This window comes from Hemiscyllium ocellatum, chromosome 13 (genome assembly GCF_020745735.1).
Source record: "Hemiscyllium ocellatum isolate sHemOce1 chromosome 13, sHemOce1.pat.X.cur, whole genome shotgun sequence".
NCBI classification, from domain to species: Eukaryota; Metazoa; Chordata; class Chondrichthyes; order Orectolobiformes; family Hemiscylliidae; genus Hemiscyllium; species Hemiscyllium ocellatum.
The window spans coordinates 56,102,144-56,126,844 of record NC_083413.1 but is presented as its reverse complement, the minus strand read 5'-3'; the positions used below and the strand labels follow the sequence as shown (position 1 = coordinate 56,126,844).

The 24,701-nt window shown below is 37.5% G+C and overlaps 1 protein-coding gene across 6 annotated transcripts in view; it reads right to left on the bottom strand.

The window, feature by feature from the left end:
• ift80 (intraflagellar transport 80 homolog (Chlamydomonas)) overlaps positions 1 to 24,701 on the bottom strand; it is a 240,378-nt gene that overhangs the window by 1,188 nt on the left and 214,489 nt on the right. For 3 of the 6 annotated variants that reach the window (XM_060834188.1, XM_060834190.1, XM_060834189.1), the window contains exons 17-20: positions 20,298 to 20,315; positions 9,080 to 9,169; positions 5,528 to 5,700; positions 1,423 to 1,546 (exon numbers count right to left, since the gene is read on the bottom strand). In XM_060834188.1, coding sequence (XP_060690171.1) covers positions 1,423 to 1,546; positions 5,528 to 5,700; positions 9,080 to 9,169; positions 20,298 to 20,315 — 405 coding nt within the window. Of the gene's footprint in view, positions 1 to 1,422; positions 1,547 to 5,527; positions 5,701 to 9,079; positions 9,170 to 11,179; positions 11,356 to 20,297; positions 20,316 to 24,701 lie in introns of those variants that run through there. The other 3 variants (XM_060834191.1, XM_060834192.1, XM_060834193.1) reach the window with 3 other exon arrangements.

Below are 24,701 nucleotides of genomic sequence, written 5' to 3'. Positions count from 1 at the left end.
TTTGGTTGCTGGGATTGCAGTGGTGATGTCCCTATCTCTGAGCCAGAAGGTCTGATTTCAAGTGTCACCTATTTCAGAGATATCTAATAGCATCTCTGAACAGGTTGATTAGAAAATATCTAAAATTTCAGAAACTGTTTCCTGACCCAAATCCATATATTTTCATCATCAATTGAAGCTAATAGGTGAATGGGTGACTAATCCAATCCAAGGAGGTTGGTGCAACCTCGAACAGAATAATGGCATCCAAGTTCTAGACATTAAGGGAAACCAGCCAGAAGAAATTTAGTATGGATCTCGCAGGATAAGGGCTTGCAAATTCAGGATGTAAAAGTGTTCATTGCAATTTCTTTCATTTCAGGTGCAAGGCCGGAATTTCTGCATTTAATCACAACCCGTGACCTTCCTCCAAAAAAAAATCAATATCTGAGGCTGATCGTTCCTCCTTACCTAAACTGCAATTTCCAACCCCATAGCCCAACACCTACAGATCTTGATACCCAGAGGCCTCTTAACTTTTTTTTAGGAGGCAGCTGACCTTGCCCTTGATTGATCAAACCCCAACATCCTATTTCTCACGCCTCTCATTGAGTGACCAAATTGCACTAATGAACATCTCTCTAGTTGGCCACAGACTCTTAATTGTACTGGGCTTCTGATCCATGATACCTGAAATGTGGAGTGAATCAATAGTTGCAGGCTCTTCTATGGGTGAGGCAAGCAAACAGTCTGACTGAAGAGTCTAGGTCAAATATATAACTCAGGAAGAACATGTTATGTTTAAATATGTACAAAAACTTATTGAGGTATTGGGGAAGAAATAGGACTGAGAGAAAAACAGAAGGGACAGACAAAGAAAATCAACTATTACATTTTCTTCTTAAGCACTCATTAATCAAGTTCTAAAGAGAAACATAATTTATTTAGTGCTAATGCCAATATTACAACCTAAATGCACAGATTTGAATCTATTTCTGAATTACTTTGCAAGGGATATGCACTCCTCCTTCCACTATCAATGGTGTAACCTCTAATTCAAAATTAGCAACCGACTGGCAAATTAGATTTAAGTTATGAATTACATTTTCCTTGATTTATAGGTGAATTACTATAGGTGGTTTGCAAGTGTTCAAATTAATTGTTCTAAGAAGTTGTATGAGAACAGATCATGACAACTATATATGCCAGACCCATTCAGATGGGATCTATAAATCTGCCCTTATGTTCCAATTTGAGTTGATTAGCTCTCATCTGGAAGAATGGATATTTTCTAATCAATCTGTTCAGAGATGTTATAATACACTTACGGGGCAGATGGGACTTAAAAATGTGTCTGGATCAGAGGTGGGGGCACTACCATTGCACTTCAGGCTCCCCTGTCCTAGAAGAATACACTTGACATTTGTTTTTCTAGTTACATACCCCTTCTGCATACTGTAAAAATCTCTTGCTGGTTTCTTCTTTTTGGAAATCCTTCAAAAATTTCTTCCTGTAAGCTAGGACAGTATCAACGTGGGTCTTGTATTTTACAGCCAGCTCCAGCGCTCTATGTTTGGAAAGGTTTGAAAAACTTGAATACAGATGACCTAATACAGGTATGTGGCACATTGTACAATTAAAACCAAGCACAAGTAGATATACGTAAGAATTAGTTTCCTACCTTCTTTTTCAAATTCCTTTCTCAGGACTGAAAATTGGTCTATACCTACAATAGTTATTTGTAGAAAACTTTTTTTTAGATTAGATTCCCTACAGTATGGAAACAGGCCCTTTGGCCCAACAGGTCCACAACGACCCTCCAAAGAGTAACCCACCCTTGACTAATGCACCTAACACTATGGGCAATTTAGCATGGCCAATTCACCTGACCCGCACATCTTTGGACTGTGGGAGGAAACAGGAGCACCCGGAGAAAACCCACGCAGACACTGAGAGAATGTGCAAACTCCAAACAGACAGTGACCCGAGGCTGGAATCGAACCTGGGACCCTGGTGCTGTGAGGCAGCAGTGCTAACCACTGAGCCCCAGTGCCAACTAAAAGTAAAGAATATTTTCTAAATATCTTAAGAGACATGAGTCAAAGCAAAATAAATGATAACCAATGATTTATAGTTTAAATAAAGTTGGTATCTGATTCATATGTTGTGTTTGTTAATTATTCTTTAGGTGGTGATCAGGTTAGAATACAGTTGGTTGTGCTATAACACACATTGCCTCAACACGAATTGGCTTTAACGCAATTTAAGAATTTAGACCGTTATTTGCAAAACATGAATTTTCCTCACCTGTATTGGCTATGATGTGATACCGGTCCCATTGTTTAAATGGTGCCACTCTTGTGTCATTTTCTTATAACGCGAGATCGCACGAGAACAGACTATCACGTTATATCAGAACTGACTTACAAACAGAACTCATGATGATTGGGCGAAGTCATTTCTTACCATGCTATAATTTGAATTCATTACAACATTCTACAATATTACTTATTGAGAATGCTGATTTGCAGCCAAAGATTTTGTCAGTTAAATAGGATGTAGGAATGAAATTGCATAAACTGACTAATTAGGAAATAATGATGTTATCTTGTGAAGAGACCCTGTGAGGATTATATGGATCAGATTTCTCAGCAATTATGGCATTATTTGAAACTTACAAATTTCATTGTATATGGAAGAAGTTGTATGTCATACAATGCTTCTGTGTGAAATAAACTATTAGAGATAACTGATATTGCTAAGAAATGAAAATATGTTTCATTAATTAAAAATTAAAAGCATTATTAAAATTTTATGACAATTACAGAATAACTAGTTGGGTAAGATCTATCACTATGAGCTCTTGTAACAAGTGAAGAATGTGTTGATCAAGATTCTACTTATTTTTCTACAAACCCTTTGAGGTAACACTGGAGTAGTTTTTGTCACTCGTGGTACTTGGATTTCCCTTGTTGAACCAGCATTCATTGCCCTTTCTAAGTTGTTCTTGAGAAGGTAGGGGTGACCTGTTTTCTTGAGTCTATGTAGTCCATTTGATGTAAGTACACTTACAATGTTGTTAGGAAGGGAATTCCAAAACTTTGACTCAGTAATACTGAAGGAATGATTATATGTTTCCAAGTCTGAATCGTGAGTGGTTTGGAGAGGAACTTTCAGATGATGCCCTTGTTCTTCTATATGATAGTGTTGTGAATTTGGAAGATGCCATCACTGGATCCTTGGTGGATTTCTGCAGTGCATTTGTGGCTGGTAAACATTGATACCACTGAATGTTGGTGGTGGAGGGACTGGATGTTTGTTGATGTAGTTCCAATTTACCAGGCTGCCTTGTCCTGAATGGTGGTAAGCTTCTTGAGTATTATGGGGAGTACAGAGGGATATTCCATCACACTTCTGGTTTGTACCTTGAAGTTGGTGGCAAGGCTTCAGGAAGTGAGGAGGTGAATTACTTATTACAGGATTCCTAGCCTCTGACTTGCTCTAGTAGCTATAGTATTTATGTTGCTAACCTGGTTCAGTTTCCAGTCAATGGCAATGTCCAGGATATTGATAGAGAATCAGTGATGTTAATGCCATTCAATGTCAAAGGCAATGGTTAGATTTTGTCTTGCCATTGCCTGGCACTTGTGACATGACTCTGTGGAATTCTTTATCATTGAGGACGTCAAGGCTGCATTGCTCAGTATACTCAAAGCTGAATACACTGTAGGTGTGATGGGGAGAAGGCAGGAAAACTGAGTTAAGGATTATTAGATCAGACATAGTATAATTGAATGGTAGAACAGATTTTTATCTACATCTTATGTTCCTACATCCTCACTCGAGTTGCTCTGAGCAGTTGGCTGACTGTGTCCAAGCCTCTTGACTGGGGCATTACAGGCTGCTTTTGACTTATAACGCTGAACTCCCTGACTGAAGACTATATCCCTTGATGTGACTGGGCACTGCTGGCAATCATAAAAAGCTTCCAATAAGTGGCACAGCAATCCAGCAGTACTGTTAGCCAGGTAGCTCTAGCTGAAGGGCAAGGCATGGCAGAGATGCTTAAGCACATGGATAAGTTTAAAGTGAATGAGCACTATGAAAGCAACTGAACAGGCTGGATATGCCTGTTCCTGGTTTGTGTCCCTTAGTGCAAAATGTCCTTGTTGCAGCATTATAATGATAGTTGCCATTATGGCACAAGGTGCAGCATTGAAGTTCAGCAGTTTTTGCTGGGTGAATTGGAGTTGTACCATGAGGATTCTTACATGCTGACACATGTTTGATGCCAATGTGACAATGCCAGTCTGACTTCTATGTCAAGAATTCCTAGCAAAGAATTTTTTCATGGTAATAGATATGTTAGAAAACAACGTATTAATAAAGCAAGATCTGTAGTTAACGAGCAATAATCCTACTCAATCAACAACATGTTGCTGCCTTTTGAGAATCTCACCCGAGTGAGAACCTATTTAAAAGATAGGAGACACTTGTTCCTGATGTCAAGATAGGAATAGCTGGACTTTATGTCAATAGGTCACATTTTTCACTATTGCCCACATGGCCCTTTAAAAGATTCCACTCTATGCCTCTTAAAAAATGAACAATTTTAGACATAAAACATTGTTATGGATTGCAAATATTAGCTGAGTTAATGGTGCCTCAATAAAACATTATACTGTTAAAACTATCCACATGATTCAGTTATGTTATATGAGATGGCACTGAGTTAAAACCAAATGGTTTGTCTGAAGACAAATCAACGGTGGTACAGTGGTTAGCACTGCTGCCTCACAGCACCAGGGACCTGGGTTCAATTCCCGCCTCAGGCAACTGACTGTGTGGAGTTTGCACATTCTCCCCATGTCTGCGTGGGTTTCCTCCGGGTACTCCGGTTTCCTCCCACAGTCCAAAAATGTGCAGGTTACGTGAATTGGCCATGCTAAATTGCCCGTAGTGTTAGGTGAAGGGGTCAATGTAGGGGAATGGGTTTGGGTGGGTGCGCTTCGGTGGGTCGGTGTGGACTTGTTGGGCCGAAGGGCCTGTTTCCACACTGTAAGTAATCTAATCTAATCAGACAAGTATTTGGGCCAAAGTAGACCATTTCTTGAGAGCTAATCACAGAAAAGCTTTGAAATAGTGGACAGCCTGTTCTCGCTTCAGGGATACTGCATGATATGGAGAGACACAGTGAATTTGCCTTAAAAGTGGTGTGTTGTAACTCATTAAATGTTTTAAACCATTAATAAATAAAAATAGATGAATCATTGGTTTGGCAATTCCATCCTCAATTTAGAACAAACTATTACTTACAAAGAGACAGTAGAGTAAACAAATAAGACTGGCAGATATCATTGGACAAATATTTTGTTCTGACTTGATTACCACATGATTTTGGCAAATAAACAAAGAAAACAATTTTAGAGCAATAATAGTATAATAATGAACATTTAGCAACACTGACCTCTAGTGTTCTCTTCTATCTATGTAGTAAACAGTTACACACTGCACTTTAACCTGTGCACAACATGTTTGATTTGCTTACCTATCCCAATTGAAGAGATTAATATTTACTTGGATAGCTTGGTAAATAAAGCCCGCCTGGATTAAAATTCCCTCAGCATCCTGCACATTTCCAGTAAGTAGCAGCAGGTGTGCCATGCGTGACTCTTTTGAGGGTAAATCCTTGATAAAGTTGATGTACTGCACTTTATCAATCTATGTATTTAAAACAAAATAATTTTTTTCAATTTGCGCTAATTACCATTTGAAATAATTGCACAGAGGACAGTATCCTGTCACCAAGTCACTCTTTATTTACTTATACACAATACATTTTCTGTGGTGAGTCAATCTCCAGAACTGAGGGGATTCTAAATCTCCTGTTTATTTTGATCAGCCAAGGCTTCCTTCATTGGCCTAGGTTAGCAACCCCAATTAAGGACCTCAGTCAGTTAGGTCCACCTGGTCCCAATCACCACACCATTCATTTTGTCTGGCAATCCCACAGAATGACTATGGCACTCATACCAAAATGTACACAAGATATTTTTTAATATGAGAAGGCTATTGTGCTGCAGCTCCAATATGGATTTCTGGCTGACTAGGAAACTTTCCTGCTCTTATCACCAGCCATAGACATATTGAAAGGTTTTAAAGATTGATAATCATCCTTTTTGGCTGGGCTATAATGCATCTTCTAAGGCCATTTAATCTGTGGTGAGGAAGGAAGCCAGAGATTCCGACCAAGTGATAAGGTTGCCTCAAAACATCTCTGCAATGTATTTATTTTTTGTTTCATTTAATGGAAGATTTTGAACTTCATTTTCCAGTTACATGCATTTACAAAGTTTATTTCTACAAAACAACCTTAGAAACACTGGAATAAGTCATTTAGCCTCTCAGCTCTATTCCATTATTCAAATGTTTGTCCATATTCCTTAAAATCTGTACATGGATGACATTGCCACTTTCTGCTTAGATCCTGCAATGGAGAAGGAATCATGCCCAGTTCCTTTCTCACCTTGGTGATATGCTCCTCCCAAATTTTTGTGCATGCCCTGTCCCCTCTCAACCATATTCCCAGCACCTTCAGGTAATCTGTCCTGATGATGAAAAGGTAAAGGATCGATTAACCCAGTTTCCAATTAACATGGTCGTGACCTAGCCCTGATTGCAGACTCATGAGCATCTGCTATCAGTCTGAACTGGCCTCTGGAGCCAAGGTAAATCAGGGCTAGGCCAAGACCATGATCTTTGGGAACTGGGTTAACAGATCCTTTATCTTCCTCACCACCAGGGCAGAATACCTGAAGGAATTGGGAGAAGCATTTTGCCAAGGTGAGATAGGAACTGGGCAATACTCCTTCTCCATTATGAGGTACTGTCAATGTTTCTGCATGTGGTACAGATCTGGCCCATTCCTTGAATCTGCGCCTTTACAGTCATCCAATTTATATTCCATTTCAACAGGAGGTCAAAAATGGACTATGTTCACAGGGACATTATGTACAAAGCTTTGGATAAGGATGGCAAGATGTACCTACATCGCAGTTATCTGATGGCCATCTTTGTGTGTGGCTGCATCAAGCTGTGTGTAGACTGTCAATATGGAAACACCAAGTGTTACTACATACTGAGGTTGTACTTATCTCCGGTGTTACAAAGGATGGGTCTAGCCTCTGAATCACCTGTCCTTAATGGAAAAGTTTGTAAAGAAAACATCTTTAACTACACAATCATTAGGAAATGGTCAGTACGTTAGTGTCCTCACGACACTGCGGGTAAAGGACAAATGGATCCTGTCACCTGGTTCCTTGAGCAGACCTCAATGCCAGAAGCTTCCAACAAGCACCAAAATGTAGCTTGGCTGGTAGTGAGACAGGCACTACCTGTCAGATCCTTCATGTATGTCTGGTCTCTGTGTGCTACTGAACACTGCTCTCAAAGCAACTGTGCTGGTGAAGGGACTGTCACTCATCTCCTTCCAGAAAGTGCCTTTGTCAAGAAGGCCTAAAGAGTCTGTGACACAGGACTCTGTGCTACACAGGCTGTTCCTGGAATGCACACCAAGACAAACATTGACTGTGCCTGAAGGACCATCAAATCAATGAACGATGCTCTTTAGTCTGCTTGAAACCTGTTGGTCTTCCAGTGTAAATGCTGACCCTGATCAAATGTTGCAGACTGGCCCATTCCAAGGTCCAGGACTATGCACTGAGGGGCACAGCAAAGTTTTTGAGGCAACTGCCACCAAGGCACATCTTTCTGCCAAACTCAAATAAGGGCCAAGTCAGTAATCAGACCTTTTCTTTGCCTCAAAATGTATCTGTTTCTGCAACTTCAGGGAATGTTACATTTTGTTTTCTTTATATGCAAAGGCTGTACGGAACTTCATTAGTACCTGTGTATGTACATAAACTTAATTCTGGAAGAATGAAGTATATTTTTGCAATAAAAATAAACAGAAATCTTTTGATCCAAGACTTAAAAATTTCAATTGATACAGCATCAATTACCATTTGTCGAACTCCAAACCACTACCGTCATTTGTGTATCAACATCTTTCTTAATTTTACTCCTCAAAGGTCTTAGAATTTTTAGACATTCCTCCTAATTGTTGACTCCGAAATCAGTGTTCCCCTTGATATAAAATCACACTTTAATCTTCTGCAAAGCACAATGCTAATGCAATCTCTCCTCGAGATAACACTTGGAGTCTAGGTATCATCTCGCTATCATTCCATATTTCCTCACATGTACTGTTCAGAAATGCTAAAGGTAGTCCAGGTGCAGTCTAACTTTATACCGTTGAGCATGACTTGTATAAAAGTCAGCATTCCATCAGCTCTTTTGATTATTCTTGTATCTGTCGATTGAATTAATAATGCATTTCTTTGGACCTCCATCTTTCTGTTTAGAATGTACTCTGTTCTATCCATTTTAGGTCAAATGTGGGTGATTTCAGGTTTGCTTACTATCTTAAATGTGTTGTTATTATATATTTAATAAAGAAGGTTAATCTGTCTTAGAAAGTGGCTTCCAGAAGGCACATGAATTCTCTAGCCAAAAGGTAATGAGCTGAAAGCAAATAATCAGGTTATCTGATCTTAAGAATAATCCAGAAAATATCATTAAATAATTGCCAGAGTTGCATTTATATCAGAATTTTTTTAACCAGTTTTTCAACCAGTTGCATCATTTTCAAAATTAAAAGTTGTATTCTAAAACATTTGAACTTTGAACTAGCTACTGGCAACACAGGAAAGAATATTGCAGCAATCATACAAATCCAGTTCCTTGATTACAGGCATTCTGGTAAATATCCCCCATATTGTAATAACATTTTTGATGCTATTTTTATGAAAAGAGGTTTTCATGAGTCTTCAGGGATTTTGAAACAATTGCCACAATATGGAGGAGTTCGCTGGTAGAACTGTCATTAATTGGCAACAGCTTCCTGGTACCCAACCACAATCTTTGAAAGACACTGAAAGTGTACTTTTGATTCTATGAACATAAAAATGCAAACCTGTATTACACTGGAAGGATTAATCACAAAGATGTGATTTAAAAAGAAAAACAATTAATTAAATACCTCGCCAATTGCTGCATAAGCAACCTCCGCTGTCATTAGATCTTTGTGTGCAATTGCCATGGCAGCAAGGCATGACCACATTGTTTGTTCCTGTTTGTGGAAAGAAAAATAGCATTAGGCTTAGTTCACACACATTGAAAATATTTTGGGTTGTAATTTTGAACTAGATTAACTTAACTTTTTTTTATAGGATTATATTGTGCTTCTATGTTTTGTTCATGATTATTATTCACACAGGCCTTCATAATGATCATGCAGATTCACCAGAAATGTCTATGCCCTTTTATGTATTTTCAAACTAATTGGTAACCATAGAGTCTTAACTTTCTCACTGTAAAGTTAAAATTTGCCATTAATTGTTCTCATATGCTGGATTTTTAAAAGACAGTTTTTAACCTGAAGACAGACCATTGATTGAAATGTAAGTGGCTAAAACTAATTCGCAACTGTGAAATCCTATTCTACCCCATAGAGATGCAAAGTCTACGAAGATGCCAATAGGCACAATGGCATCCATGGAGTTATAAACAGCTTCTTCCAATTTTACCAAGAGATGAATCATTCAAGATTAGACTACAACAATGCCAAATATAAGCCTCAGACACTGGTTAACAGCTTTCTATTTGGATTCACACATGATTTATTTGAATTGTTATTGATTAAGGTGGAGAGAGGTTTTATTGCCCATCTCTTTGTCAATATTAATGCTGGATTTGGAACTACAGACAGAGATTGATATTGCTGCAATATGGTGGCTGTGTTGTCTCTCTCTCTCTCTCACTTCCATTTTACATCCAAATTCTGATCATTGTTTTGAGGCAAGAAAGTGTCTATTTCCATTAAAAAAAGTGTTGGATTTTCTACAACAATGGTTCCAGGAGCAAAGGGAATATATAATAGCTCCAGTTAAAAAAAACAATTGCATCTGTAAGAACCAAATCATCTGAATGCGATCAGTGAATCTGTTTTTGCATATATATTTATTTGATCTGCACCTGACCCAAATTTAACATTCAATATTGTGTAAAGTTGTATCTCTTTTTACATGCTTGTATGCAATAGTAGGAAGCAGGATATATTTGTAGTTTTTTAAAGAAATGTTCTAAATGTTTTTACCTGTGTAGCTTTAGCAATGAAACTAACATAAGAGTTGTTTGGATTAATTCTTTTAGTGAACATAAAGTCAGGACAATCCAACATCCTTTTTAACAAATCAAAACATATGCTGCAATCAAATGGGGAGTGGAAAAAGAGTAAAATATTCAATCCCTTTTCATCTAGTCATAACAATTGAAGTCGAAGCATAATAGTAAAGCATTTATTAAAATGATTTTATATTTCACCAATATTCTTCTCCTCTCTTTCCTCCAAACCCCTCTATGATATTGACACCTTACAGCAAATTAAAGTTTGTTCCACAATTAAGTAGGTTGTACTTTACCTGTGAATAGCAATAGGTGTTTTACAATAGGAAACTTTAGCTATTTTAAGTTATACCCACGAAATATGAGTTGCAGCATGGATCACTGATAAGTAGTCAGGGGTCTGAACCCCAGCATATGTTTTCCTCCTAGGCATTCAAGTGTCAACTGTGGGATCATTATCACTCCACTGATTATCTTTGAGTAATTCAGCACTATTTACTATTGGTTACATATTGAATCTTCCTGGTCTGTTGGCTCATCCGTACAGTGGATAATTTTGTTGAATTATTGGGAAAGCTACACTGCTGTTCAGCACCCAACTCCTCAGAGATACTGAAGTAGTCCATGTCCAAAATGTTACAAGACCTGACAATATCCAGGTTTGGGCTGAAAAGTGACAAGTAACATTTGCACCACACAAACACCATGCAATGAGCATCTCCAATAACAGACAATCCACCCACTGCCCCATAATATTTCCCACCACCAACATCCTGGGGGAATATCATTGACCAGAAACTGAACTAGACTTGCTGTAAAAATAAAGTGGCTACAACAGCAGGCCAGAGGCTGGGAATACTGCAGTGTGTAACTAATCTCCTGACTCCCCAAAGTCTGTCCACCATCTACAAGGCACAAGTCAGAAGTGTAATGGATTACTCCTCACTTACCTGGTTGAGTGCAGCTCCATAACCTTGACACCATCCCACTTGATTGGTACCACACCTACAAACATTCAGTCCCTCCCCCACTGACGCTCTGCAGCAGCAGTATGTACCATTCATTAGATGCATTGAAGAAATTTGCCAAAGACTCTGAGAAAGCACCTTCCAAACACATGACCACTTCCACCTAGAAGGACAAGGGCAATAGATAGATTGGAACACCATCACCTGCAAGTTCTCCTCCAAACCTCTCACCATCCTGCCTAGAAACATATTGCTGTTTCTTGACTGTTGTTGGATCAAAGTCCTGGAATTTAATCCCTACCAACATTGCAGATCTACCTATTGTACATGGCTTATAGTGGTTAAAGAAGGCAGTTCACCACCACCTTCTCAAGGGCAACTAGGCATGGGTAATAAATGCTGTTCCAGCCAGAATGCCCATATCCACAAATGAATCTGAAAAAGCCAAGTTAAAAATAACACAACACCAGATTATAATCAAACAGATTTAGTTAGAGGTTTTGGAGAGCTGCTTCTTCATCAGGTTGTTAGTCCAACAGAAAAAGGAGCAGTGCTCTGAAAGCTTGTACTTCCAAATAAACCTGTTGGACTATAACCTGGTGTTGTGTGATTTTTCACTTTGTCCACCCCAGTCCAACACTGGTACCTTCACATCCTGAAAAAGCAAGTAATGGACATAACATTTTCCACCTCAGAAATACATTTATGGAGTTCAACTTCCTATTCTAAAATTAATTACCTATAACCATGTATTTAATAAATTCACACCAACACAATCACCCTTAAGACTAATATAATCTTATTTTGTGGTTGATCTGAGCACTAATTTTGTCTTCCTTCTACTCTTGGATAATACTGATTGCTTCAGGAAATCCTGCATGGTTATAGGTCGGAGACAAGCTGATTTGATAACTACACTGCAGCAATGCTATATCATTTGCCTGCTACAGCAGACGGAGCAAATTCTCAAACATCTGCTATAAATAGATGAGTTGTATGTATGTGTGAGACACATTTTTTGGGGCGTTCTACTAGAGGTTTCTGATATGGAGTGTGATACATCAAAATGATTGTCATGACCTCTTGAGTTTATTAGGCTTATTAAAATTCAGCTACCATAATCCTTCAAGTAAAAGGACCACAAAGCCCATTTTGGTACAAGAGTACAGGGTTTTATTGATGCTTTCTGAAGGGTGTGATACACCAAAACGATTTCCACAAGTTCCTACATTGATTAGACCAATGAAAATTTAGCTACCATAATCCCTTGATTAAGAACTTTGTTTGTGTCAATTTCTTAGCACTGTATTAGCTATTTCTATACTGAAATTGGAACAGTGCCAAATGCAATAATGATTTAGGGGAGAAGAGTTACAACAATTTGGAAATTATAGTAAGCGTAGAAAGCTGGGAAAAGAGTGCACAATTTGCTTCTCCCAATTGAGGGCTCTTTTCCATTAACATTTCAAGAAACCGGAGTATACTTGAAGTCTTCTTCCAAATGGCCCATGGGGCAAGTTCTAGAAGGTGTAGGAATATCTGTGGCAACAATCTGGGACTGTACAGCACTACTGCTGCAACAACCTGATCTTCCTGTTATGTGTGGATCATCTAGCATTTTTTTAAGTGGCTTGTACTTCACTGTGCCCTTCATAAGAAATGTTTTCAGCGCAGCATCACTGGATACTAATTATGCTAAATGATAATCTCAGAAAGCAATCTCTGATAGCCGTATGATCGACGGTACTAACAGCTCCCTTTCAAAGTAAAAATCAACACCACAACTTTGGTCTAATGGTCCAATAGGTCAACTAGTATTTATAAAGAACAGTTGATAATTTGCTACATTTAGTCCACAGAAGAAATGCTTACCGAAGAAAAATTATTTGGAACAATAAATGTAACAATCCTGGTGATAGTGCCACCACTTTCTCTCTATGTAAGCATGGTAGTGCCTACATATTCACTTTACCAGCATACATCAATCATTGAAATCTTAACTGAATTATACAAATAACCATTAAACATAAAAGGAAATAGGATTTTCAAATCTTCACATAGATAAGCCACAAGAAAGATAGAATTCTGATTACAGTTCCCAGTGGTTTAAATGATTGAATTAAGTGTTGTATGAGGTGTATGAGAGGAGGGCTGACCTTTGTGCCATTCCATGGCACCATTCCACAGGTTAGTTTTGCAGTATGTCTGCAAGAAGCAGCAGCTAGGTTTCAAGCGTTTACTGACCATTCAAGCCCTACTTGTGCCAACCTCTGGTTGTTGCAGCTATGTGGTAGCAAGGCCCTAAATTCTTTTTCTGTTGACTCAGAATTGGAGAACACAAGACCCCACAGGTAGATGTTTTAGGGTGCCACTAAACAGGTAATGTGGGCTTTTAATCTAGTATGTTTTCTTTCACACAATACCATGTACAGCATGTAATGTACAGAGTATTTTTGTAGGATTTTCTACCCCAGTAAACAAACTTGCAGCTATCACACAGAGGATAATAATGCTGCCTCCTCTGGGGAGTCTTCATTAGGTTAACTAGTAAAACAAGAAAATTTCATCTTAATTTGCAGATGCTGGAGTGATAATGCCAGCATGGGGGCATGGAACACGTCTAAGTAGTTTGGTTTACTCGTCATGTGTCACTGTGTCTTCTTCTTCCAAATAGCAATTCGGTGTACGAAAATAACTGCAGTCGAGAACAATAATAATCAGGTGATTGCATGGCTGGAGAAATGATGGACCAGGGAGGTCTATATTATGATGTTTCTGGGGAAGGTGGGACCTGTACAAGCCTGATGGGTTGCACTTGGACAGAGCTGGGACAAATATCCTCGCAGTTTTTTGCTAGCTTTGTTGGAGTGTCATACAGCATGGATACAAATCCTTTGGTCCAACCAGTCCACACTGACCATAATTCCAAACTAAACTAGTCCCACCTACCTGTACTTGGCCCATATCCCACTAAACATTTCTTATTCATGCACTTATCTAAATGTCTTTTAAACATTGTAACTGTATCCATATCCGCAACTTCCTCTGGAAGTTCATTCCACACACAAACCACGCTGTGTAAAAAAAACTGCCGTTCATGTCTTTTTAAAATTTTTCTTCTCCCACTTTAAAATATACCCCCTAATCTTGAAATTTGCCACCATGGGGAAAAGACACCTGCTATTCACCTTAATTATATCTCTCATGATTGTACAGCAGAACCAACTGCATAGAGTTTTCAGGCAAAATAGAGTGAGTGATAGAAAAAGAGGCAGGGTAACAGTATTGGTTAAAGGACCCATTACAGTTGTGAGAAGGAATGATACACTAAACAGGTTAACAAATGAGGCATTATGAGTTGAGCTTAGGAATAAAAAAGAGGCAGTCACACCATTAGCAGTTTACCACAGAACCCCAAATAGTGAGAGGGAGATAGAAAATCATATATGTAGACAGATGTCTGCTTGTAGGAATAAGAGGGCAATAACAGTAGAAGGCTTTAACTGTCTCAATATAAACTGAGTTCTAAACAATATAAGGGGGATTGAGGGTGAAAGATTCATATACTGCATCCAGGATTTTTTAAAAAGACAATACATACTAGCCCAATAACAGGAGATGCAATTCTGGATTTAGTTTGAGAAATAAGATGGGCCAGTTGGTGAAGTGACAGTGGGGCGACCATATCAGAGATAGTGATCTCATTTCAGTTAGATTTAGTGTTATTATGGAAAAGGACACAGATAAATCAGGAGTAAAAGTTTTAACTGAGGGAAGGAAAATTTTGCCAAATCACTTCTTGGTTTTGTAAAGGTGGACTAAACAGGACTGCTAAAGGATAAATCAGTGGGAGGCACTAAAACGTGAGATCCTTCGGGCACAAAGAAGACATGCCCCCTCCAAACATAAGAATGGTACTGCCAAACCAAGTCTCCCCCATAGTTGACTAGAAAGTATAGGAGAAGATTAAACAGAAAAGGATGCTTATGATAATCATAAAAAACTCAACATTGCAGATAGCCAAGAGCATAAAAGTGCAAGATCAAATTAAAAAAAGAAAAAAGGAACTCAAAGAGAAGACATGAAAAAATATTAGCAAGCAAGACACAATAAAACCAAAAGATGTTTTACCAGTATATAAAGGATAGTAAAGGTAAAAATGGGTATTATCAGAACCTGTGGAGGGTCTGAGAAGAATTTTAAATGAACTTTTTGTCTCTATATTCACAAAAAAGAGGGATAAAATGGATATAGTAATCCACGAGGAGCACTGTGAAATATTCAAAATAATCGTAACAAGTGAGGAAGTGTTAGAGGAGTTAGAATCCTTGAACATGGATAAGTCGACAGGCTGGATGGATTGTTCCCAAGGATATGGAAACAGGATAGGGAGGAAAGAGCAGATGCAGTGTCAGAGGACTGGAGGAAAGCAAAAGTGGTTTGCTGTTTAAAAAGGAATCAAAAGCAAATCCAAATCAATTACAGGTTAGTTAGTCTTACTTTGGTAATGGGGATACAGGAAGGCCATGCCTTACAAAGTTGATTGAATTCTTTCAGGAACTGACAAGGAGGATTAATGAGAGTTGTGCAGTGATCGTGGTCGATATTGATTTTATTAAGGCATTTTGACAAGGTCCCATTGGCAGACTGGTCAAAAACATAAAAGCCCATGGGATACAGGATAATGTGTCAAACTGGATCCAAAGTTAGCTTAATAACAGCAAACAAAAGGCAATGATCGATGGTTGCCCTTTCAAATGGAAAACTGTTTCAAGCAGTTTTCCACAAGACTGGTGTTGGGACCCATGCTGTTTCTTTCATACATTAATGATATGGACTCGAATATGGGGGCACCTTTGTGAAATTTGCAGACGACACAAAAATGGGCCATGTAGTGTTATAGATGGGTTGGAGGAGTGAGCAGGTAAGTGGCAGATGGAGTTCAACTCTGATAAGTGTAAGGTCATATATTTAGGGAGGTCAACCAGTAAAAGGGCTAACACAATAAATGGAAATATACTGAGAGGGGTAGATGAAGTGAGAGGACTTTGCATACAAGTGCACAGGTCCCTAAGGGAACAGTACAGATAAATAAGGTTGTAAGGGTGGCATATGGAATGTTCTCCTTCATTAACAGAGGTACAGAATAAAGTAAGATATAATGATAAAATTATATAAGGCATTGATGAGGCTACAACTCAAATGCTGTGTGTAGTTCTGGTCACCACATTACAGGAAGGATGTAATTGCTCTGGACAGAGATCAAGAAGATTTACTAGAATGTTGCCAGGGCTGGAGAATTGTAGCTATGAGGACAGATTGGAGAGGTTGGGGTTGTTTTTTGTTGGAACAGAGGAGGCTGAGGGGTGGCATGATTGCAGTTTGTGGAACTGTAAGAGGGAGAGAGAGAGTAGACAGGAGGAACCTGTTTTCTTTGGCGGACAGTTCAAAAAACCAGGGGTTATAGATTCAGGCTAAATGGCAGAAAGATTGGAGGAGATATGAGAAAAACTATTTTGTGCAGAAGGTGTCGGTGTCTTGAATTCACCTGAATTGGTGCTGAAAACAGAGACCATAAACTCTTTTAAAAAGTGCTGGGATTTGCACCTTAAGTACTGTAAGCTGCAGAGCTATGGGCTGTGTGCAAGAAGATGGGATTAGAAAGAACATTTGGGAGTCTTTGGATCAGCATGGACAAGATGCACCAAATGGTTCCCTTCTGTGCTGCGTTAATTTTATGATTCTATAGTTCAAACTCGCAACTACTAGCATAAAGTATTTCCAAAGCATAAATGGCTACAGACTACAAATAAATTACAATCAAGTGACTAGAAAAGATCTCAAGACATCTATCTTTAATGTCTGTAGATTATTTAAAAGACTTTCGACCTGAAGGTCTACCTGTGACAAGTTTCCCCAGTAATGTGGGGATTTGGCATATATCAGCCACCAGATGAAGCAGCATTTGTCCCTGTTTCCTTTTGCATGTAAAAAAAAAATACAGGCTATTTCAGTTTGGAGCTCCACTTACTTTCCCCATTCCTGTTTGGAAAATGGAGGTGGGCTGCTAGCTAAATTCAACAGACTCTTTTAACCGACCAGTGTATTCTATCTACACTCAAGATTAGGGGAAATCGGATGTTAAAAAATGGCTATATGATCTTATTTTGACTATCGTTATTATACATCTCTCAAATGTTAAAAATTCAATCCACCGTTTGAATCTCTAAATAAATAGGCCCAATGTGGAGTTAAATTAACTTGATTTGTGTCACAGGTACCTTACTTAACCTCATAATTTAAATTAAATTCCCTTTAAAACCCTCTGTGCAGTCATTGCTTCAGTTGTTAAATATTACTGTTGTGAAGTGTGGCAGATTTTCAGCAAAATATTTCTTAGCAAACATTTTTTGAAAAATTATTATTTTGCAACATTACAAAGGAGTCAATGCACAAAGCTACTCTCAGAAAACCAGCAACATTAAGCTTTCAACAGCTCTAAAGACTAGCTAATGATTACTGGAGTTATTCTGTCAGTTGACTAATTTTCTCAGTAACCACTGATCCTATCTCCATTAAAAATAATCTAGTTTTACTACAGATCTATTAGCTACATCCAAGAAATATAGTTGACGCTGACATTTTGGTCAAATAAACAAACCAAAAAAAAACATAATTAACAGGGATATAAAACTCATTATGCTGGCGTCTCTGTCAGATGGGGGTCTATTATTCTGTCTGCATTCTATAGTTTGAAATTATTCGTGTCCAATTTTAGAGTGGATAGAACTCCAAAAATGTTACAAAAAGTAAAATTATGCTAACAATTTGTGCATTTCTCCTTATTATCTATCATCAGATTTTATTTGAGTGAAAAGAACACCATAAAAGGATTGCGGTATTTGTAAGTTACTTACATCGTGTAGAATGTAAACAAACCAAAATACATTTGTTCAGTTGTTGTCTTCCTAGTGCATGACTTCACAGGAACATAATCAGCTAGTTCAGCATACACATTTAGTGTAATAAGAAAAAGCTGAACTTAAAAGTCAACATTTAATACCAATTAAATAGGCAGTGGAAGATATTCTTCTTCATCACTTGAGAGGTTATCCAATTAGGTGTAGCACATGCCTTCAGTAAATCCTGTTCAATTATCATTGCAATGGTTTCACAGTCTTACAAAAAGTAGATAAACTTTCTTGGGGGTAGGAGGTTTGTGTTTTTAACTAGCTGTCTGATATAGTGGTAGTGGATTGAAGCACTGGCTCAGTGCTTCCTTATGTAATCCACCAATCGTTGCCAAGTTCATTGGGGATTCTGCAAGGCATCCAGAGAATCAGGCTGTTTCAGGTTGTAGTTTTGAAATGTAAAGTGAACTCCTAAGATTTACACAGGATCACGGCTATAATTTTGATGGGCAGTCTGAGGAGATCATTGTGATATACAAACTTTACTGTACAGTAAAGGGGATCTGTAAAGGAAAATTTACAGTAATTTAGCAGACCCTAATTGCCTGCTGACAAGGATGACCACCAAACCACCTGATAACAAACAGGCCCAGTGCTACCGAAATACAGTAAGTATGCCAAGGTGACCAACATACCAAGAAGTCCACATTAAAATGTAAGCATTTGGATTTGACAGGGTAAAATAATTGATGAAAATAAAGATGAACCTTTGGAAAAGTTATAGAAAGGCACCCCTAAAATAAAGTCAGTGGGTTTGAAATATATCTTCGGAGAGAATGTAAAACGAAGGTGAATGAATTCTCAGCAGTTCGATCCTCTTTCTCATTAAAGTCAATTCACAAGAAATCAAAGTGTAAAGTAAGTTGTGCATTTGTTATTTTCTGCATTGTTTCATCACCCAAAATTATTTGCACCCATAAAAGAGAGCTGAGAGGAAAATGTAACCCATAAGTTTTTAGGAACCCCTGTGGTCTTTTGCCAATATTCAGTGAAAGAACATCAAGACACAACATTAATCAACAGCAGATAATTCCCTGATAAATTTGCAATAATTAACTTCTTAATGCTTTGATTCTAATCATTCATATTGATAACTATTGATATTGCCAGCAGAAAATGCATTAAAAAGACCATACATCATAACAAATAGACATTTTAAAATATATTGATATCTGGGAATGACTTTAAAGCTACAAAACTAATGTTGAGTTTCGGACGATTTCCCAACATTCTCTCATGGCTTATGGTTTCATTATGACAACTAAATTAGATTACTGCCTTGTAATTACTTCCAGGTGCATAGTAACCAGGTTCAATTTTCATTTCATACCAATATTTTACCAAAATCATGTAAACACTAATACTGCTGAATATTTCAGATAGTCAACAGTTTTCTATCATTTACAGAAGAAAAGTTATATTTTTCTTGGTGTTCGGTGGGTATCAAGCTTTAACTATGTTGCTTGGAATTGTGTGGAAATATATTGAACATTCCCTGGTAATATTTAAAACAATGCCTAATTTCTCATAGTTTGACTAATTTCAATTTATCCAACAGTTATATCCATTATCTACTGCTCCTTCAGGGATTTAAAACATTGTTTCTTTAGGAGATGTTTAAGATTCTTTAATGGAGAATGCACTGATACATACAGCAGTAATTAAGACTACCTGAATTCAATTAATAGTTTACAATTTATATTACCCTCCCAAATAATTATTGTTCAGAATATAGTTTAGAGATATTCGGAGGGTGGGAATGGAGAGAACTCCAAAGAAACACAATGTTGAAGCAGTGCTTCTGCAAGCTTTCAAAGCACTTTATTTGACCAATGTTATGCATAATGTACCATAGAGTAAATTAATTTCTAACTTGTAAACCATGCATGTATTTTCAAAGTACAATATAAAATTAATATATAAAAGTTAATTCTGAAACTTGTAGAGTCTGATGTCTGTAAAGGAGCACTTTAATAATTATTATAGAAACCTGGAAAGTTGCATCATTTGAAAAACTGCTTTGATATAAATGAAAGAAAATAAAAAGAAAACAAATATCACAATGCAGCATAGTCATGAAATAACTAGTAAATCTAGGCAAAGTAAATCTACTTTCAGGCATAAGCAAACTCACCTCATCAGGTGTAGTTGTCTAAATGGCAGAAAGAAGAGCAAAATTGAAAGAGGTAGTTTAATGAAAGAAAGTTGCAACAACAGTAAACAAATAAATCAGATATACAAGTTATATTGAGAGAGCTCTGAAAAGACTGTAGATTAGGAAAAATTTTACACACTGAACAACTGATGCAGCATATAAAGCAATTATGTAATGGATAGCATAGACACATGCAATATTGTAATTAGCATTGTGCTTCACATCTTGCACATCTTAACATTTTTTTAAATGTCAACAGCATCATTGGTAGGATAATACCAATATTGTCCTGTTGCTAATAAGAAACAGCCAAATAATCTGTTCATGCTGTTGTTCTTTTATTTTACTTATTCTGTTATAGATATCTTTGAATTGTAGATATTTAAAATCCAACTACATTAATGTGGAACAAAGATCTGCTTATGAATAGAATTAAAACAGGTCAAACAATTGTCATGATTAGATTTATGCTATTATACTTTACATGTGGTAAATTGTTATGGTAGTGGACACTAAATTAGGGATTTATGTCACAGTATGTTGTTGTCCTAAATGAAAAGGGCATTACCTAAATCACATTCTTCCACTTCCCACAGCAGCTGCTTGTGAACTCCCAGTTCTAATTCGGGAGAATTTTGGATAATTTACATATTGTTATTGCAACTATAATGGAGAACAGCTGAGTTTGTGTTTTAGCAATCTCAAAATAATAAAAGGACTTAGAAGAATGTTACAGGATGTTGACAATTTCAGGTTAATTATCACCTTCAAAGTGCATGGAAGCAACATGCATGTTTTCTCCAACATGGTTCCATGCTCCCCTTTGAGTTTCACACCTGATTTGGAAATAAATTGCTACTCCTTTATCATTACTTGATCAAAATCTGAGAACTCCCAACCTAATGGTTCTGTGGGATACTTTCAACATATAAATGGCACCATCTTTTCAAGGGCAATTTGGAACAGGTAATAAAAATTGGCCTTTCCAGTGATACCTACATCCCGTCAATGAATAAATCATTTTAAAATAAATGATTAAGAATATACAAATTCAAGCTTCAAACACTGAATAATACTTCAACCAAATAACAAAAAAATGAGAAGATGCAAATATCACTAACATTCTTGTTTACTTTCAAAATTCAACTTAAATTATATTCGGATGGAACAAAAGACTGTCTGTCATTCCTTCTTCATGTCTGTATATTTGCAAAATATATTTAAAAATCACATACTTTTGTGCCAATCTACTCCATGTAAGTTCTCACGTCCATGTTTCTGTTGCCTAGAACAAAATTTATCATCTAATTTATCACCTTGCTTTATTTCTAGGCGAGCTTTGGTTCCACATTTAAGCAATGTATTCATTACTATTACTTCTTCTGTAACAAATCTTTAACTTTGTTTACGTTTTAGAGCATGAAATGTTATGATGCAACTCTATCTGTACAGTGTTACTTCTGTTTGTCAAAAGCAAAGGCTACAGACCCTATTTCGAATCTCACAGATAAGATCATGTGCATGTCCATCAAAAATAGTGTTTCACTGCTGTTGCACTGATCCAACAATAGACTTTAGGTTGCCTCTTTGTGCTATCCCATGTGAAGGGCACCGATATCTAATCATCACTGAAGGTATCACTGAAGAAAAGTTGTGTTGCTTTACTGATCCTGAAAGAGGAGAAATCCTCCATTTAGATATGAGCTGTGGAGAACTTTCTTCACTCTTAAGAATTGTGAATTTAAGGTGATTCTCTTTCTCAGAGGAATGTAGATTGTGATTTAATGAGTGCACTCATAAGGTTGATAAGACTTTTGGGCTTTTAAAGGAATTGAAGAAATGTGAAAATAGGATGCAAAAGTTAAATTGATGTAGACATCCAATTGTTATCTAACTGAATAGCAAAGCAGGCTCAATATTCTTTAGCCAAATTCTGTTCTTTTTACTCAGGTCCTGAGTCCCAGTGGAATCTGAGCTGCAAGGTCAGATGAGGCCTTATGATTTGTACTGAGCAGAATTCCTGTAGTAAACTGTGAACTCCCCCAGGTATACCTCCTTGATAAATGTAGATTAACTGATGAATCTCTTGCAATTTATTGGACACACTGTTCAGAATAGAATCCCAATTGCATTCCTTACTGGTGATCCATCCATGTTGCACTTTTGCATGGTTTTAGAATTTCAGAGTCTTTCAATTAATAACTAAATATCCTAATTTAAACTGAATACATTAATGGACATATAATTTGCTAAATGCATGAATTGTTATGATTCCAATGGTGATAATACTGGAGAAGTCAGATTCCAGAGTGAAATCTAGCTTGGTAAACCATTAGTTTTAGTTTTGCAATTTGGTTACTGTGGTGGTTCAGTTACTGAACATATTTACATGAGGTTGTCAATGTACTTTTAACAAAAGAAAGTAAATTTATTATGTGAAAGAAAATAAGCTCTAGTATAGGTCAAACAGACAATTTGGAAAGATCTTATCAGAAACAGCAAAAATAACGATTAAACCTTTTTACTAGGCAATATCCTTTACAGGCAGCATCCAAGGAGCAGGAAAATCGACGTTTCGGGCAAAAGCCCTTCATTAGGAATTCCTGATGAAGGGCTTTTGCCTGAAACATCGATTTTCCTGCTCCTCAGATGCTGCCTGGCCTGCTGTGCTTTTCAAGCACCACTCTGATCTAAACTCTAGTTTCCAGCATCTGCAGTCCTCACTTTCGCCTAATATCCTTTACAGACAAACTTCAGTGAAACATCACTCTTACCTTCACTTTAAAATTTTTATTCAACTGATGAAACCGTAAGCATTTCCTTTCTGTGACTTTGTGTACTTTCACCAAATGTGATTTTTTTTTTACTCTTTCCAAGATACATAGACAGGCTAACACATTGTCTTTTCTCTGAACCTGGCTACTTTGAGATTGTTAAAGTAGCTCAAGATTTCTCTTCCCTTTGATAACCTGAAGATTTCCAAACTAAAACTGTGCTTCTGCTGGTGTGGATATATATTCTGTTGTTTTATCTATAATGCTGTAGATCATAAAGAACAGCAATTACAACACCAAGTGGCTTGCTAATCATTTAACTTAAGTTACATGAAGTCTCGGAATATTTGTCTTTAGCTCGTTGTTTCAAATTATTTTTTCTTTACCCTTCTCTTTTCAAAAACTGATCAGACCTTGAAAGCACTGAAAACCAAAAACCTCAAACTTAAAATCCAAGTTCACAAGATAAAAAGAATATAATACATTTTCATACAAAATATACATTCAGTTTGAATCCTGCTGATGTAATGGCTTCTGTGCAGTCTCTAAATGATTAATTTCTTATTTCCTCCTATTGTCTGATGCAGCATTTTTTGTCATTCTACAGATTTCTTTCTGAAAGTTGTATTTGCACATCGCACAACACAGCGATCTGACTCTCTTATCTTAATAATTAGCCATGAAGGGCAAGATGGGTTAAATTCTGATTTAACTTCTGGCCTGTGACAAAATAGCACTTTTCCCCCCATTCAACAGCAAACACAACCCCCCTCCCTGACAAAGATCCCCCTCTGACACCTAACAGATACTCAATCTCAACCCCAAACTGTCACCTGTCTCCTGATTCCTTCCCACCTCAACATCCCAAGGAAACAATATCAACTCCTCATTCACCCCCAACTCAATTCCTGACTTGCCTTGAATTTGAGCCCATAGATAGACCCAATAGCATCCTGACCCACATCAAGCCCTTAACCACTTAATTACCATCTACCATCCAAACCCTTCAGATAGCCAATCCCATTCACCCACCTAGCAATTATAAGTTTCACCCACATGTGACTCTATCCATCTGGCACCCTACAGTCCTTGCTCATTTGCCGCCTGTACCTACTCATGCATTAGATAATCTAACTGCTTCCTCCACCCAGTTGGCAGCCTACACCACCCTCCCCACCCACTTGCTGTCTTACACATCCATTTACTTTACACACTTATCCTCTCTCAGTAAGTGACATAGTGATTTTAAGACCTTTACACCATGGAATATAGCAGCTAGCACTATAAAAGAGAGATATGGTTTCAGTGCTAATCCACTCTGCTGCCTCTGTTTATGTAGATTCCTGGGCTGAAATTCATTGCTTCAGGTGCCCTGGAGGTTCACTTAGGAAACTCGACCATATATAAGTGAGTAACTTCTTTTCTCATCAGAAACAGGGAATCCAAACCAGATTGGAAAGTTCAAGCCATATATCCAATGTATCCCACACAGTGGTGACAAAGTATGTCCAATGCAATCAGGATGTGATTAACAGGTTGCATTGCAAGAAGAACAGATACAATAATAGATACACAGATGCATTAGTAAACATTAGGGGTAAGTTTCAAT